The 14,769-nt window shown below is 36.9% G+C and overlaps 1 protein-coding gene across 6 annotated transcripts in view; it reads left to right on the top strand.

The window, feature by feature from the left end:
- ZNF385D (zinc finger protein 385D) overlaps nucleotides 1-14,769 on the top strand; it is a 361,566-nt gene that overhangs the window by 202,027 nt on the left and 144,770 nt on the right. For all 6 annotated transcript variants that reach the window (XM_069088477.1, XM_069088480.1, XM_069088474.1 and 3 more), the window contains one exon: nucleotides 45-155. In XM_069088477.1, coding sequence (XP_068944578.1) covers nucleotides 45-155 — 111 coding nt within the window. The remainder of the gene's footprint in view (nucleotides 1-44; nucleotides 156-14,769) is intronic.

The raw sequence follows: 14,769 nt of genomic DNA, 5'->3' as shown, positions 1-14,769 counted from the left end.
AACTGAAAAGCTTTATTTCTATTTCTATTTTTTTCTTGTTACAGATGGACCCAATTCAGAAAGCTGTAATAAACCATACATTTGGGGTTCCTCTTCCTCATCGAAGAAAGCAAATCATATCATGCAATATTTGCCAGTTGAGATTTAATTCTGATGTAAGTTTATCATTTGATAATCACTATAAATATTCATTATATTTTTCTTATCATAAAGGAATAGAACTTCCTTAAGCATTTTCTCTCCCAGAACTGAGCATGAAAACTTCTATCGTGTTATTGTATTGAAACTATATTAATCCATTGTATGCCCTTTAGTTTGGAAGCCTGCTCATTTTTTGATAAGGAAAAACAGTGCATGCACTATATTTTACATGCATAACTTAGTGGTACGTTAACACGATCACCCAGTGGACACAGAAATGGCACATGGCCCAGGGCTACTTGGCATTTGGTCACATATTCAGCTACACAAGCCCAATGGAAGTCCACTGACTTGAACTGTGGGCCTAAGGTTATCACTTGGCAAAATTGTGAAATTGATATTTTATTTTTGCTAACCTTACCCTCTTTATATACTCATTCTTATGTTTCCATCTTGGCCTCAGATGATTGTTAAATAATCACTTGAGAAAATGTATGACATTCCCCTTGTCTTAGCATAATGGGTAAAGGGTGCTTTAAAAATTAAGGAATAAGATTTCATTGAGAGAATCTGAGGCACAAAGGGCTCCATAAAGGAGCCCCAGGGGTCTGAATACAGTATGAGAATTTCACTGATACAGTGCTTCAGATCCTCCCACCCCAGCAGGAACATCCTTCATGCCACCATAACCTGCCAAGAATTCTGTCTATGTTTTCTGTCTACAGTATTCCTCTGTGGTTTTGAGTGTAAGGCTGAGTATCACTAGTGTTGCTAATTCTGAATAAAGATGATGCGAGGATCAATATATTTTTCTTCCTTTGGGGCAGGCTGCTTTTTAAGCCTTGGAAGCTCTGTTGTCTGGGCAGTCAGGCAGGAAGTGAATAGAATTTGCATCTCTGTTTGGTGAATTAAGAGAGTATAGATCATGCAGAACTAAATTATTCTCCAAATAGTCATTTCATTGCATGGAAAAATCAGTGATTTTATTTTTGGTGTTTTTGATGTTGTCAATTGGCTGATTTGGTTTCCTGCTGCACCTGCCTTATAGCATAACTGTCTCTAGCACTTTATGTTATCAGATTCTTTGTAGCCCTGTCCTATGAGAATTCATTTGTATGAGACTTAAGAAAATTATTCTTCTTTATGCATTAGTACAATCTCTCAGAGAAGAACTAATTTTAGAAAGTTCAGTTTTTACTCTTCTAAAAATATGACGTGGGAAAATTTCCTCTTTGTTGATCTCATATAAAATGTGACCATTTTCAAGAATTTTCAGGAACAAAATCTTCTGATTACACTAGTTACATAGTATAGTGCAATGAACCCTGGCTATGTAATCAGAACACTTGTTTGAATGCTAAGTTCAAATTCTGCCCCTAGGGTGGGCTGTATAGCAATCCATTAAAGTTGGCAAGACTTGAATGCCTTCATCTATACAATGAGGTAGGACAAGATGTATTCTAGGGTCCCTTCCAACTCAAAGACTATCATTCTTTTTTTTTTTTTTTAAGCAATCGGGGTTAAGTAACTTGCTCAAGGTTACACAGCCAGTCATTTCTGGGTGTGGTGCTGAATATCTGAGCCCAGATTTGATCCCCAGGTCATCCCAACACTGGAACTGGTGTTCTTACTTACTGAGCCACCTGGCCACCCCTAAGCAGTTGGGGTTAAGTAACTTGCTCAAGGTTATGCGGCCAGGTGTTTCTGGGTGGGTGCTAAGTGTTTGAGCCTGGGATTCGATCTCCAGGTCATCCTGAGACTGGAGACAGTGCTCTTACTCACTGTGCTACCTGGCCACCCCCAGGACTATCCTGCTTATGTAGAAACTGCCACAGATCTAAAATCTTTATTGGTATTTAATAGGTAAATAAGAACCACTGTGTTGGAGATATTGAACAGTTAGTTGGTTTTTAACTTTTACAAATTAAAAAGAAAATCAGTAAACACAAATCACCAAGGACATTTAGGAAATTAGGTGCAAGCCTCCTATATAATAAGAAAAGGATATGATATTTCTTTTTCTTCCCATTCTTTCAGTCTCCTCTTTCCATACTTTACTTCTGTTGCTTCCATCCTCCTTTTCCCCCTATTTACCCCTTTTTCCTTTCTCATTCCTCCTTTTTATTCCTCTATTCTCCTTTTCCTCTCACTCCTCCTCTTCCCTATTGACCCACTCCTCCCCTCCTCTTCCTCCTTCTGAGTCCAGGTACAAGTTACTATCCCACTATGATTATTTTATGTTTAATTCTCTATGGACTATTGTACAGAAAGGGAGAATCATCCTTTTTTTAAGGTGAATAAAAACATTAGGATGAAAGATTTTCCTCCTCTGTGAACCCTCCAGCATATCAATGTCTTTCTTAAACCATAGTGACAAAATTGAACTCAGTATCTCAGCTGAGTTTTGATGAGGATTTCACCCCATGTCTCCTGATTCCAAATCTTTATACTATATGATGTTTTCTTTCCATATACAAATATTCATGGATATCCAAACACATAACCCCCATTTATACACATAAGCAAACATACATACACATGTGTATGTATTTGTTAGTTAAAAAATAAAAAAGCTGAGATTTTCTCTAAGCTGCTGCTGGTCACTCTTTAAATGAAATTTTCAGTCCTGTATAAAACATGTTTTCCATAGATAAGTGTCTTCTGCTACTGTCTAAGACTGCCTTAGTTAACTCCCCCCACCCCCATTTCATTTTGGTGAGTGTGCCACTGGTGCTATTTTCTCTTCAAAAGCAGTACTTTTGCATAACCATTAGGCTTCACAAAAAGAACAGGAAAGCCTGAAGAAATGCCTCTGTATCTGGTCAGTTACCCTGGGTTCAAAGGAGGGCGGCTCTTTAGTTTGCTGGTGACAAAACTTCCTGTAGCAATTCAGATACAATGAAAATTTTCTTGTAAGGGTCAGCTCATCCCCAGTGTGCACAGCAGAGGGGCACCATGTTCACCATGGCTGCCAGTGTACCTCTTTTAGCCTTCAGTTTGAGCTTTGGAGGTGATCCCTGGCAAAGAAAATCCATTGGGTGGGTAGTGAAAGAAACTATTGGCCCAAACTCCCACAGATTTCAAAGTCCAAAGGAAAATCAGTTGGGCACACAGAGAAACAACTGTGCCAGAACATAGCAAAAGGATTCTTTTAAGAAATATGCATCCCTTAGAGAGGAGTTCTTAATTTTTTTTATTTTGATAAAACCATCTATCTTATACATATAAAAATGAACAGGATCCTGAGGTTTCATCTAACTGCTAAAAGGGGTCCATGACCCACGATGCCTAATCACCCCTGATGTAAAAACTGTTTAAAATGAAACTTCTAACCATAGGACTGGGGTGATGGTGGAAACATGTTTAATGCAACCTTACACATACCCATTAAGCTCCTACTATATATAAATATCTGGGGATATGAATTTTAAAATAAAATATTTCTTATGCTCAAAAAGTTTATGAGGCCCATGATTGATCATAGATTATTAGGAGACTGGACTGATTTTCCTCAAATGGAAATTGGTTAAGAGAGATTATTGTCCAAATAGAAAATTGGTTATGTTGGGAGGAATTATCCTGAGAATTTGACTTGCTTGTGAGGGGCAGTTTCTGAAACAGTTTACACATCAAATTGTTAGAAAGACAATAACAGAGAATTTATTGAAGATTACTGAATTATAGAATTTACTTCAGAGTTATAAATGACTTCTGCAGAGGTCATTCATACCTGGACATAATCCCCACTAAATTACATGCATTCAGTGTTTGTTTGAAGGTCTCCAGGGACCACAAACCTACTCCCTTCCAAGGTAACCTATTCCCCTTTGGGGCAGTCCAAGTGTTAGGAAGTTTTGTGGTAGTGATGGCGGTGTTTCTGTTTTACCTCTCTTTTCTCTATATTTGCCTCCAAATAAGGAGGCAGTTGGTCACGTAGGGCTGAAGATCAGGTTAATAGATTATAGTAGGTAGAACAAAATTTGGGCTGGATAAAGGAGCATATAAACACATAAGCTACTGATTGACCAACCAAAGGTTTTATATGCTCTCCAAAGGAAGAGGAGAGAAGTAAACTACTTTATAGCCACTTTTCAGCACTAACTTCTAAGTAGGTTAAAGTACTGTGAATTATTGGATATAGAGACAGAAAATGCTGTTAAATATGTCAGCTTCACCAATGAATGTTTTGGAATGCCTGGGTCATTTTTATGAATGGATGGATATATTTCCCTCAGTACTTTCCTACCAACCGGTAACACAGGAGAATGTTCTGAGGTATGACTTGATTTCAGTGAATTAGCTTGAGTCCCAGAAAGAATCTTGTATTCAGGTGTGAGGAGTCTTGTATCCTATAACAACAATTAAGTACCAATCTTAGTACTTAAGGGCAGATGTCAAAACTCTGCTGAAAGATCTCTTCTACAGGAAGAGTTCAAAATGCACAAATGGCCCCATTGCTTGGCAGTGGAAGGGGATGTCGAAGAAAAATTTCTGTTTTCAGAACCATGAATGGTTTGTTTGCTGAAACATCCAAGATCCCTAAGAAACTGCATGAGATACTGTTTTAATTTGAATTTAATTACTTTTTCTCTTTTTATGTAATTATATACATATCTCAAAAGAGCACTGGATATTACTAAGATCCAAAGGAAATAAAAATTCCCCAATCACTGGCATTATCTAAAGAATGTTGAGACTGTTGAAATGGGAAAGTATCTTTATATTACTGTCACTAAAGACTTGACATTTGCTGTCGATGTTTATTCACTGATTTTTTTTTTCATTCTTATTAATATACATATATATATATAATTTTCATTTCCAAATATATCTTCAGTACTCTCCTTTACAAAGAATTATCCCCTGTAACAAAGAATAAAAAGAGAAAAGACAGAACCTACTCATCAAAATTAACCAACATGGCAACCAGTTCTGACATTATAAACTATTTGGTGACCATAGTCCCTCACTGTATAAAGAAGAGAGAGGGGATGGGGGATGAAAGAGATTTTCCCCTGTCACCTTTAGGCTGTTTGATCTCAATAATTGCACACAGTTCATGTTCTTTTTTGTGCTATTTTTTATTTTTTCTGTTTGAATACACTACTGTTGGGTGAACAGTGCCTAGTATATACATACACACTTCTCTTTACTCTATACAATCATTATGGTTTCTACTAGATTCATTGCTGGAGGAATCTGCCTTTTCATTAGGCAAAGTAGGTCCATTCATTCTCACACTCATGAGCTCATTAAAGCCTCCCACTCTGGTATCCTGGGAACTATCTGACTTATGGACTTTCATCTAAGTCACCCAAAAAGAGAGTGTGTAGGAAAGGAGAAAACTCAATGTACAGTAGAAATTTCCTAATGGATTAGTCATTTATTATACATGGAATGTAATGATAACCATAAAAAGAACCATGATACCCAACAGCAGAAAAATTTAAACAGGATTCAGATTAACTTGGATTTACTAGTATGTCTTGAGTGGAAGGTTAATATTCAAGCTTCACTGGGACATAATCCAGTTTGTAAGACTGTTAGTTATCCATTTTTCTATCTCACCTTCCTTTATACTCTCTGAACAATATCCTAGTAAAAATCTACAGATGACCCAATTCAGTTGGACCAGTCCTTGCCTTTTGATGGCCATTCTCCACGAAGCAGTAACTTCCATCACTACTACTACTATGTAACACAGTGTACCACAACACTATACATTATATAAGGGGGACAGAGTGGCTGCTGCACCAGGAGAGATCCAGGCATTTGAATATGACGAAGTCAGCTAAGTAAAAGAAACGCAAAAGTGTTTCATCCCAGGAAGAAGGCCTGGACAGTGCATGTACTCACATAGGTCTGCTGCTGAGTACAAGTTAAGTCAGATTCCCTGCCTCAGACCAAATCTCTGGAAGCAACCCTAAAGGACTTTCACACTTTACAGTGGGATGGTTCAACCTCTTTTGTACATTCACTAGATTATGGCCCACCAGCCACTTCGGGGACTTTTTGTCATCTTTCAATCATAATCTCCTGAGTCATCACTTCTTCCTGTTTAAGAAACAATAAGGTGACTCTTTATCATCAAACAGGACAAACCCTTTAGCATTGGTCTTGTGGGACTGGAATTACTCCCCAGCCCTCATCCCCTTGTATGTGGTTGCTTAGAACTATTAATATCAACTGGGCGTGCTGCATGTGGAGTTTCATTACACATCATTTTGTTGTTATTGTCATTCAATTTTTTCGATAGTGTCCAGTTTTTGGTCACCCCACTTGGAGTTTTCTTGGCAAAGACACTGTAGTAGTTTGCTGATTCCTTCTCTGGCTCATGTTAAAGATGAGGAACTGAGGCAAATGGAGTTAAGTGACATGCCCAGGGCCACATAGCTAGTAAGTGTCTGAGGTCACATTGGAACTCAGGACTTCCTAAGTCCAGATTCAATGCTCTCTCCATTGTCACCTAGCTGCTCACACATTGTTACAGTTATTTTGTAGATTTATGTCCAGATTCCATTTATTTGCTTTTACCTTAATTCATATTCAAATGAAATGATATTTGTAATGTGCTTCAGCACAATGTTTGGCAGGTAGGGAATTAACAAATGCTTATTTCCTTCTTATTCTTCCTTCATTAAAAATAATTTTTCTGTCCATAATTCTCATTTCTTACATTTCAGTAATATCATATTACATTCTTATTTATTAGTCAATCTCCAGCCAATGATTATTTGCATTTTGTCCATTCCCCCCCTAGTATTATATGTGCTGCTATAAATACTTAAGTGTACATGTTAGTTTTCTTTCAGTCCTTGACCTCTTTTGGGATGTGTGCCTGTCAGTGAAATCCCCAGTTCAATGGACATTTCTATGGATAATTCCTAAGCATACTTCTACTTTTTTGGGGGGTTGAATAAATGGGGGATTAATTGCAAATTGTTTTTTTAAAATCATTAGCTTAATTCATGTTGATGTTTGGTATTCATCACCTTTCCTTTCAATATTTTAAAAACTATTTCATTGATATATTTTTATTCTACATGACCTACAATTCTCAATGTATACCTCTCTGCTCCTCCCAACAGTGGATAGAAGGGAGAGAAAAAAATCATCAGCAAAAATAATTGAAAAGATCCTACATTATTTATGTGATGTTTCAGTCCCATTCTTCCTCACCTCAGTAAAGAAACACAAAGAGGCTAAATTTGGTCATGGCATTCTATTTTAATTCATTTTCTGTTATTGGTCTTGCATGTCTACTGTTGTAATAATTGATTCTATTATTTTCCTGATTGCTTACCTTTCATCAGTTCAGAAAAGTCTTCCTATGCTTCCCTGCACTCACCGCATTCAAAATTTCTTGAAGCATTTAACATTACTCCTTACCCCAGTAGTGAAAAATTCAACACTTAGTAGGACCATGCACCATGCAAGAGAGAGGAGGAAGAGAAGTGAACTGCTGTATGCATTAGAGCCACACAGGGAGGATGCATGATGGGATAATTAAGTCATTCCTCTAAGTCCTCCTTTGTGTTTGATTATGTATCTTCGAATGTCATTCTTTTCCTATTAGATAAAGCTTTGAATGCTCTTCTTATGGATGGTATCTATTATGTTTTAATTGCATACCTTGAAATGAAATGAATCAGGATTTTCCCAAAATTCCAGGATTGTCAAGGTTTGAGCTTTGTCCAAGTTAGGGGAAGGAACTATTCTATTCTATTCTATGCTACCATTTCAGTATCAATGAGATCATCAAACAGTTTACATATTGATGACAATTGACAATATGATTTGAGAGTTTGAAGAGGTTTTAGAAAACAAGATCATAGATTTAAAACTAGAAGAAAGTTCAAAGGTCATATATCTGACATCTTCATTTGTCTACTTCCATACATGTATAGCACCATCTAATTAGGGCTGGAAGGGGTCTTAGAGGACCTTGGGTGCAACCTCCTCATTTTACAGTTGAAGAAACTGTGTTGCAGAGAGGATAAATGACTTGCCCACAGTAATATAGGTAGTAAGTGGCAGCAATGGAATTTAATCCCTGTAATTCCAATTCTAGTAAACTGTATCATGTTTTCTGTTAATAATAAAGAAGCCAAATAAAATAAAATAAATAATATCACATGGATCACTTTAACTAAAACAGTTAAACATAAGTAATATTGAAGTTAGAGCAGAATCACAGAATTTGAGAGTTAGAAGGAGCCCCAGGGGTCATCTAGTATAACACATGTATAAAAGGAATCCTCACTATTACATACCAGACAAATTGTCATCCATCATCAGTTTTAAGACTTCCAAGGAGAGGGATATTTATAAGCTCTCAAGGCAGCCCATTCCATTCTTGGATAGCTCTGCCCATTAGGAAGAGTTTCCTGACTGATTTTTTTTTTTTGGTGTTGAAAACTAACACTCTTGAGGCATGAAAAAACCCACTGGTGAACTGGTTAACTTTTGTTTTGTTTTAGTGATGTCTGCACAGTATGACCACTGTCTGAGAATCATTACACCAAATCCTTGAGCTCAGAATAATTTTCTTTGCAGATTCTTGAAACTTTATTTGACATGCCAAATGCAGACTGGGAAAGTGCCTGAGATATGTTGCCTCTGTCCAAATTTATGTTTTGGTTTAAATTGAAATAGATATCAGAAGTTGCAGTCACCATAGGGAAGCCAGTCTTTATCATGAGTGAATTGAAAATGACAAATGGAAGTATGTTCACCATAAGTTTTATGTGTTAAGATACATGTGTGAGTTTTAGTTGTAGGTACCATGGAACATGTACATATAGTGGACCTCAATTGGGCAATGGCAAACATAAGTTTGGCTGAATGCATTTGTAACATAATTTACATGGTTTGTATTTTATGATATAAACTAGTTGATTCTTTCCATCTGTAGAGAGCATAGCCAAGCACATTTACCCTTAGCCGGTGTATCAGGTCTCTTGGTAGGAAGCTAACCTTTTTCTCAGTTCCCTTAGAAATATGCTTTCCGAAGGCAGGCTCTGAACAGGTTTTATCCATTTCCAGAGCATTGCTTATTTTCTCCACATCAGTGAACTTGTCATGATAATCAACTTTTTTTTGTTCCAACCATCAATCACTCTTGATTACAGCTGGGTAGAAGTTCTGTTCTGTTGATCAGCTCATCAGTGCACACAATATTACACCTGGAGGCCAGTGAAAACCATCCCTCCTTGGGAAGAATCATTTTTCTCCAAGGCTTTGTGTCCCAGATCTTTTATTTGCATTTGTGTCTTGTTGAATCTCCACTTCTTTTTTTGACTTTATCATTTCTTTTATTGTAATGATCTTTTTGAAATGGCCTTTGAAAAGTGGCTTGATTTTTCTTTTCTTTTTTTTTTATTGTGGGGTGGGGAGTAATGGTCTAGAATTATATTTTCATTGTCTATTGTTTTTTCCCCCCTCACATCCTTCTTTTTTAAGTATTTAAAAATTAACAGTGAACTTCTTTCACCTCATTGTAGTTACTCAAGAAATTAAAATTGCATGAGTTCCAAATTAAATGAATATTCAATATTTTGGAAGGGGAGATTTTAGCATAAGTTTTCATAGTATGTTTGCAAGACAAATTTTGTCCATTTTTATTGGTTTCCTTAGGTTCTTTAGCTTTGACTGAGAAGTATTTATCTTTAATGTGTGTTTTATTTTAAGAGTCTGTTAACAAGATTTCTTCATACTTAACATATTAAAAATAAGCATTTCTTCAATTTTTCAGAAGCAATCTGTCATTGCTGTGAATCATTACCCTATAGTGGCTTGGCATACTGGATAGAGAGTCTGCATTTGAATTAGGAGGATCTGATTTCAAGTGTTGCCTCTGATGCATCCAAGTTGTATGACCCGAACAACTTATTTAGCCTCTCATTGACACGGGCAATCTAAGATGGGAGGGTGTGTGTGTGTGTGTGTGTGTGTGTGTGTGTGTGTGAGAGAGAGAGAGAGAGAGAGACAGAGAGAGAGAGAGAGAGAGAGAGAGGCAGAGAGAGAGAGATCCCCTAGGTAATCTGGTAAAACCAATGGACCCCTTCTCAGATAATTTCTTTTTAATACATAAAATAGAATACTCCAGATCACAATGAAAAACAATTATATTGAAATGCAATATCTATATACATATATGCATACATATATAGTTGCATACATACCTACATACCAATATATACATACACACAGAGTCCATAGACCCTTGCTCTAAGTTACTATATTCCAATTGTTGAATCATATGAAGGGTGTTGTCATTCCTGGGAATCCCACCCACATGATAAACTTATCATTTCTTCCTTCTGCCAGTGGTCCTTAATGGGTGAAAAATGTCTTTATTTCTCAGTGTAGCTGATTATGCCATGTCCATGTCTTTTAAAAAAGAAATATCTTTGATTTCCTAAAGTGCTTCTACAAATATCCTTTAGTAAGTCCTTCCTCTTCCAACGGGCCAGCCAGCCCATTTCTCTAGTCTACTTTATTGTTTTTTTTTTCTTTTATGATTGCACAGAACTGAGAGGAATAATTTAAAGGGTTCTATAAACATGAAATTTTAAAATCTGTAGAGCACTCTATAAATGGAATCCAAATAGAAAATAAGAGAGCTGAATAATAATTTTATTAGAAGCTAGAAAATTTTATGTAAAAGGCTTCATTAGCAGAAGCTCATTTTCTTCTCCTCAGCCCTTTTTAGGACAATAATGTGTTACTTTCTTGGGAGTGAAGTGGGCCAACAAGAAAGGATTTATATTTCCTTTAGCTGTGGACACTGAGGCATGATTAGCTCTTACCTTAATGTACACTGTGATATAATACCGGCAAAAATTAAATTTCTTAATGGACAGTCATTAGATGTAGCCATATTGAAAACTCCTAAGCAGTCAGCGGGATTTTTTTTTAAATACAGACTGTAAATGGAAAATAAAATATTTCTAATTGGTTCCTTTATGTTTTATCTCTCAATCTTATGTCTGCGTGCTGCATTTGATCATTCTCTGATCTATCCTGACTGCTTCCCCTTTCCTCTATCCCTTCCCCTTCCCATCTATAGATATCTATCTCTATGTACTTTGGTTTTTATGTTCATACATAGCATGAGTATGTATTGTTATAGGAGAGTATTAATCAATATGAATATCTTATGCAATTCTATTTTTTTTTACTGATCTATCATTCTCAGTTGCCTGTCTATATATGTGTTGCTCCTTATTAGCACTTAGCTGAGAATCTTGCCTAATGAGAATAAAATTCTCAACTGTCTTTAGAACTGACATTTTAGTGAAACAATGCCCCTACAAATATGCCATTCTTTCTGAACTTAACCCACAATATGTTTTCCCTTAAAATACCCTGCACCTCTCTCTTCAAAATTTGGCTCCAGAGGCTGATTTATGAAGATCTTTGAGAATCAGCAAGCCAGAAGGTCTGTAGTTTACACATAGATAAATGGATGCCTGAGCTTTTAGAATTTCCATCACCTTTTCCAATTTGATGGTTTCACAATACTGCCTTGTGCCTGGAGTAGGAAACTAGAAATGATCTGGGATCAAATTCTTCCAATGAGACCTAACAATTTAGTGACCATGGGCAAGTCATTTTAATTTCCTGAGTCTCTATTTTTTAATCAGTAAAATGGCAATGGCCACCCCCATGTCCCCTACAACTCTAAATCTATGAACCAATGATCTAGAACACATGGAATTATAATGTAAATTTTAAAGGGGAATCTATAGACCATGTAATTGCTGAGGCATGCCGAAGAAAATCTTAAGGACGTGAGACCCATAAGGATATAAATGATACTGTGATGGAGCATGTAAGTGGGCACTATGGTCAGATCGTACCTAGACTGAGACATTTGCTACTTCCTGTGCCAGGTCAGTCTATGAAGAGGATTAAGACACTTCAGTGGTTTCTTGCAATCCAGCTATCATCACTACCAAGAACATCATTTCTTTACTTTTCTGTTCTAGTTTTTATTAAATGTCTGAAGGATAAAAGAGTTAGAGAAATTCAATTTTGATTGCTGCTTTTCATACTCTTGGAATGAAAGATTTCCACCTGACAGATGGGAACTTGTTGGTAGAGAGAACCAGAAGCAGACTTACTAACTGTAGTGTACTAGGTTCTATTGAGACAACAGTTTCATAGGTTTGGTTGTTTTCCTTTATAAACTTAAACATAGAGGGAGACTATTAAAAAAAAAACTACCTAAATATTAGCAACTACATTCTTGGGTTCAGAAAGCTTATGATTATTAAGCATGTCTTTAAAAAATCAAAGTTTTAAAGATGATATTGATAAAACTAAAATAGGTGTATTCCATTGGATTAATTCTTTTATTTGATCTTCATTAAAAATTAGGTTTAATAAATATATCCAATATAAAAAAAACTGGCCTGATTCAACTTTTTCCTTCCCCTCCCCTCCCTTTTCCCTCCCCTTCGCTTCTCTCCCTTCCCCTCCTCTCCCTTCCCCTTCCTACCCTTCCTTTCCCTATTATTTCCATGGATGTTATTAGGAGAAAGAGATAATCCATGCAGGGTGTGATAATGCAGTATGTTTATAGGATTCAGATGTCCTTAGCCATATTTCCTTTTATCTCTGTGGACTCTAGAGGAAGCAGGGTATAGTGGATAGGACTTTGGACTTGGATTCAGAAAGACTTGAGTTCAAATCCCTCCTCAAGTGATTCCTGGCTAGGTGAGCCTGAACAAGTCACCTAACTTTTCTGTGCTTCCATTTCTTTAGCACAGGATGGGGGAGGGATTGGAGTTGAAGGCCTTTGAGGTGCTTCATAACTCTAAATTTATAACCCTATGTATTTCCTCAAGGCTTTGAAGGCTCCCATGGTTTTGGAGGTGGGAACACATTTTCCTTTTCTGGCTTCTGATCTTCTGGAGGTCTGGGTGCAGGAACATCAAAGGGCCTCAGCTGGCATCCATCTGTTTTACAAGGGAAGCAAAGGGTTTATCCTTGATTGTACCTCCTGAGTTATTCCTTTTGTCTTGGCTCCTATTGTGAGAATTGGAGAAAATACTTGCACAACTATAGCCTACCTAAACCATCCATCCATCCATCCATCCATCCATCCATCCATCCATCCATCCATCCATCCATCCATCCATCTATCCATCCACCAATCATTAAGCACCCACTATGCATCAAGTACTGTGGTATGAATTTTATGAATTCTTTCCAACTTTCAATGATAATCCAATTAACATAAAGAAAATGAAATTACATTTATTGTTTTAACAAAAGCAATTGATGTATTATATATTGAAGTATATATTATATATATTAATATATGCATGTATTTTCTATGTTTATGTATGAAGATATACAGAAATATCAGAAGAGGGTAAAAATGTTCAAGTTGGGATGTCACAATTGCTTGACAGTGTTTATGTTCAAACAGGAATTATTCATTTCTTTTAAGCCATGGACTCCTCTGGAAGTTTGTTGAAGCCTGGAGACCTCGTCCTTGAATAATATTTTAAAATATATGAAATAAAATATGGAGGATTACAAAGAAACTCAATTATGTTGAAATACTATATGTATATGTGTGTATACACACACACAATCATGGATCCTTTCAATCTCTCCAGAGAAACTTTAATAGTCTTTGCATCCCAGTTTAAGAAGTCCTGCATTGTAATTTGAAAGAATGATGAAATATTTTCTAGGAATTTAGTAATTGCAAATCCCTGGCAATCCAAATAGACATTCCAAGATATTCTCTGCTCTCACAAAACTCACATTCTAATAGGAGGAGACAACACATATAAGGGTTTTCTCCCACAAGGCCAACAGGAAGGCTGAGAGGTTAGACCTTGCACAAATCAGATCATAGTTGATAAATGGGGAGATGGGTCATGCAAGTGAAGGTCACAAGGCAGGAAGTACTGTCTGAATTAGAAACAGGGCCAACACCATGGTAACAAGTTTATGAGGAGGCTAGCAAGAGAAGTGCCATAATCAAAGCAAGTCATCACTAAAGGAGCTTGACAAAGAGTGACATTAGCTGGTCACATCCAATTGCCCTTTTGGGACCATGTGTTGATGAGTTTCAGTTTGTGTGTGTGTGTGTGTGTGTGTGTGTGTGTGTGTGTGTGTGTGTATTCTGCTCTGTGCATCTAAACAGCATCACCTATGTTATAATCTGTATCTGGAGTCTCATTATGTATGGAATTCTTACCATTTCTGCTCTTACTGCTCATGTTTGAAATGCTAACTTTGCATGTCAGCAGACAGAATCTTTGCCACATGCATAGAAAAGTCCCCAGACATATTTTATAAGTTAGAAGCCCTTGATTAAGTCACCTGCAATGCAATTCTTTTTTTTTTTTAACCAATCGGGCTTAAGTAACTTGCTCAAGGTTACATGGCCAGTTGTTTCTGGGTGTGGTGCTGAGTATCTGAGCCCAGGATTCGATCCCCAGGTCATTCCAACACTGACACTGGTGCCAGTGCTCTTACTTGCTGTGCCACCTGGTGGCCCCTAAGCAATTGGGGTTAAGTAACTTGCTCAAGGTTACACAGCCAGGTGTTTCTGGGTGGGTGCTAAGTGTCTGAGCCCAGATTTGATCCCCAGGTCATCCC

The sequence above is a fragment of the Petaurus breviceps genome, unplaced genomic scaffold (assembly GCF_028583685.1).
Source record: "Petaurus breviceps papuanus isolate PSGF00001 unplaced genomic scaffold, PetGlider_PUasm1.0 185, whole genome shotgun sequence".
In the NCBI taxonomy this organism is placed as follows: domain Eukaryota; kingdom Metazoa; phylum Chordata; class Mammalia; order Diprotodontia; family Petauridae; genus Petaurus; species Petaurus breviceps.
The sequence above is the reverse complement of the archived record's forward strand: the minus strand, read 5'-3'. Positions and strand labels throughout refer to the sequence as shown.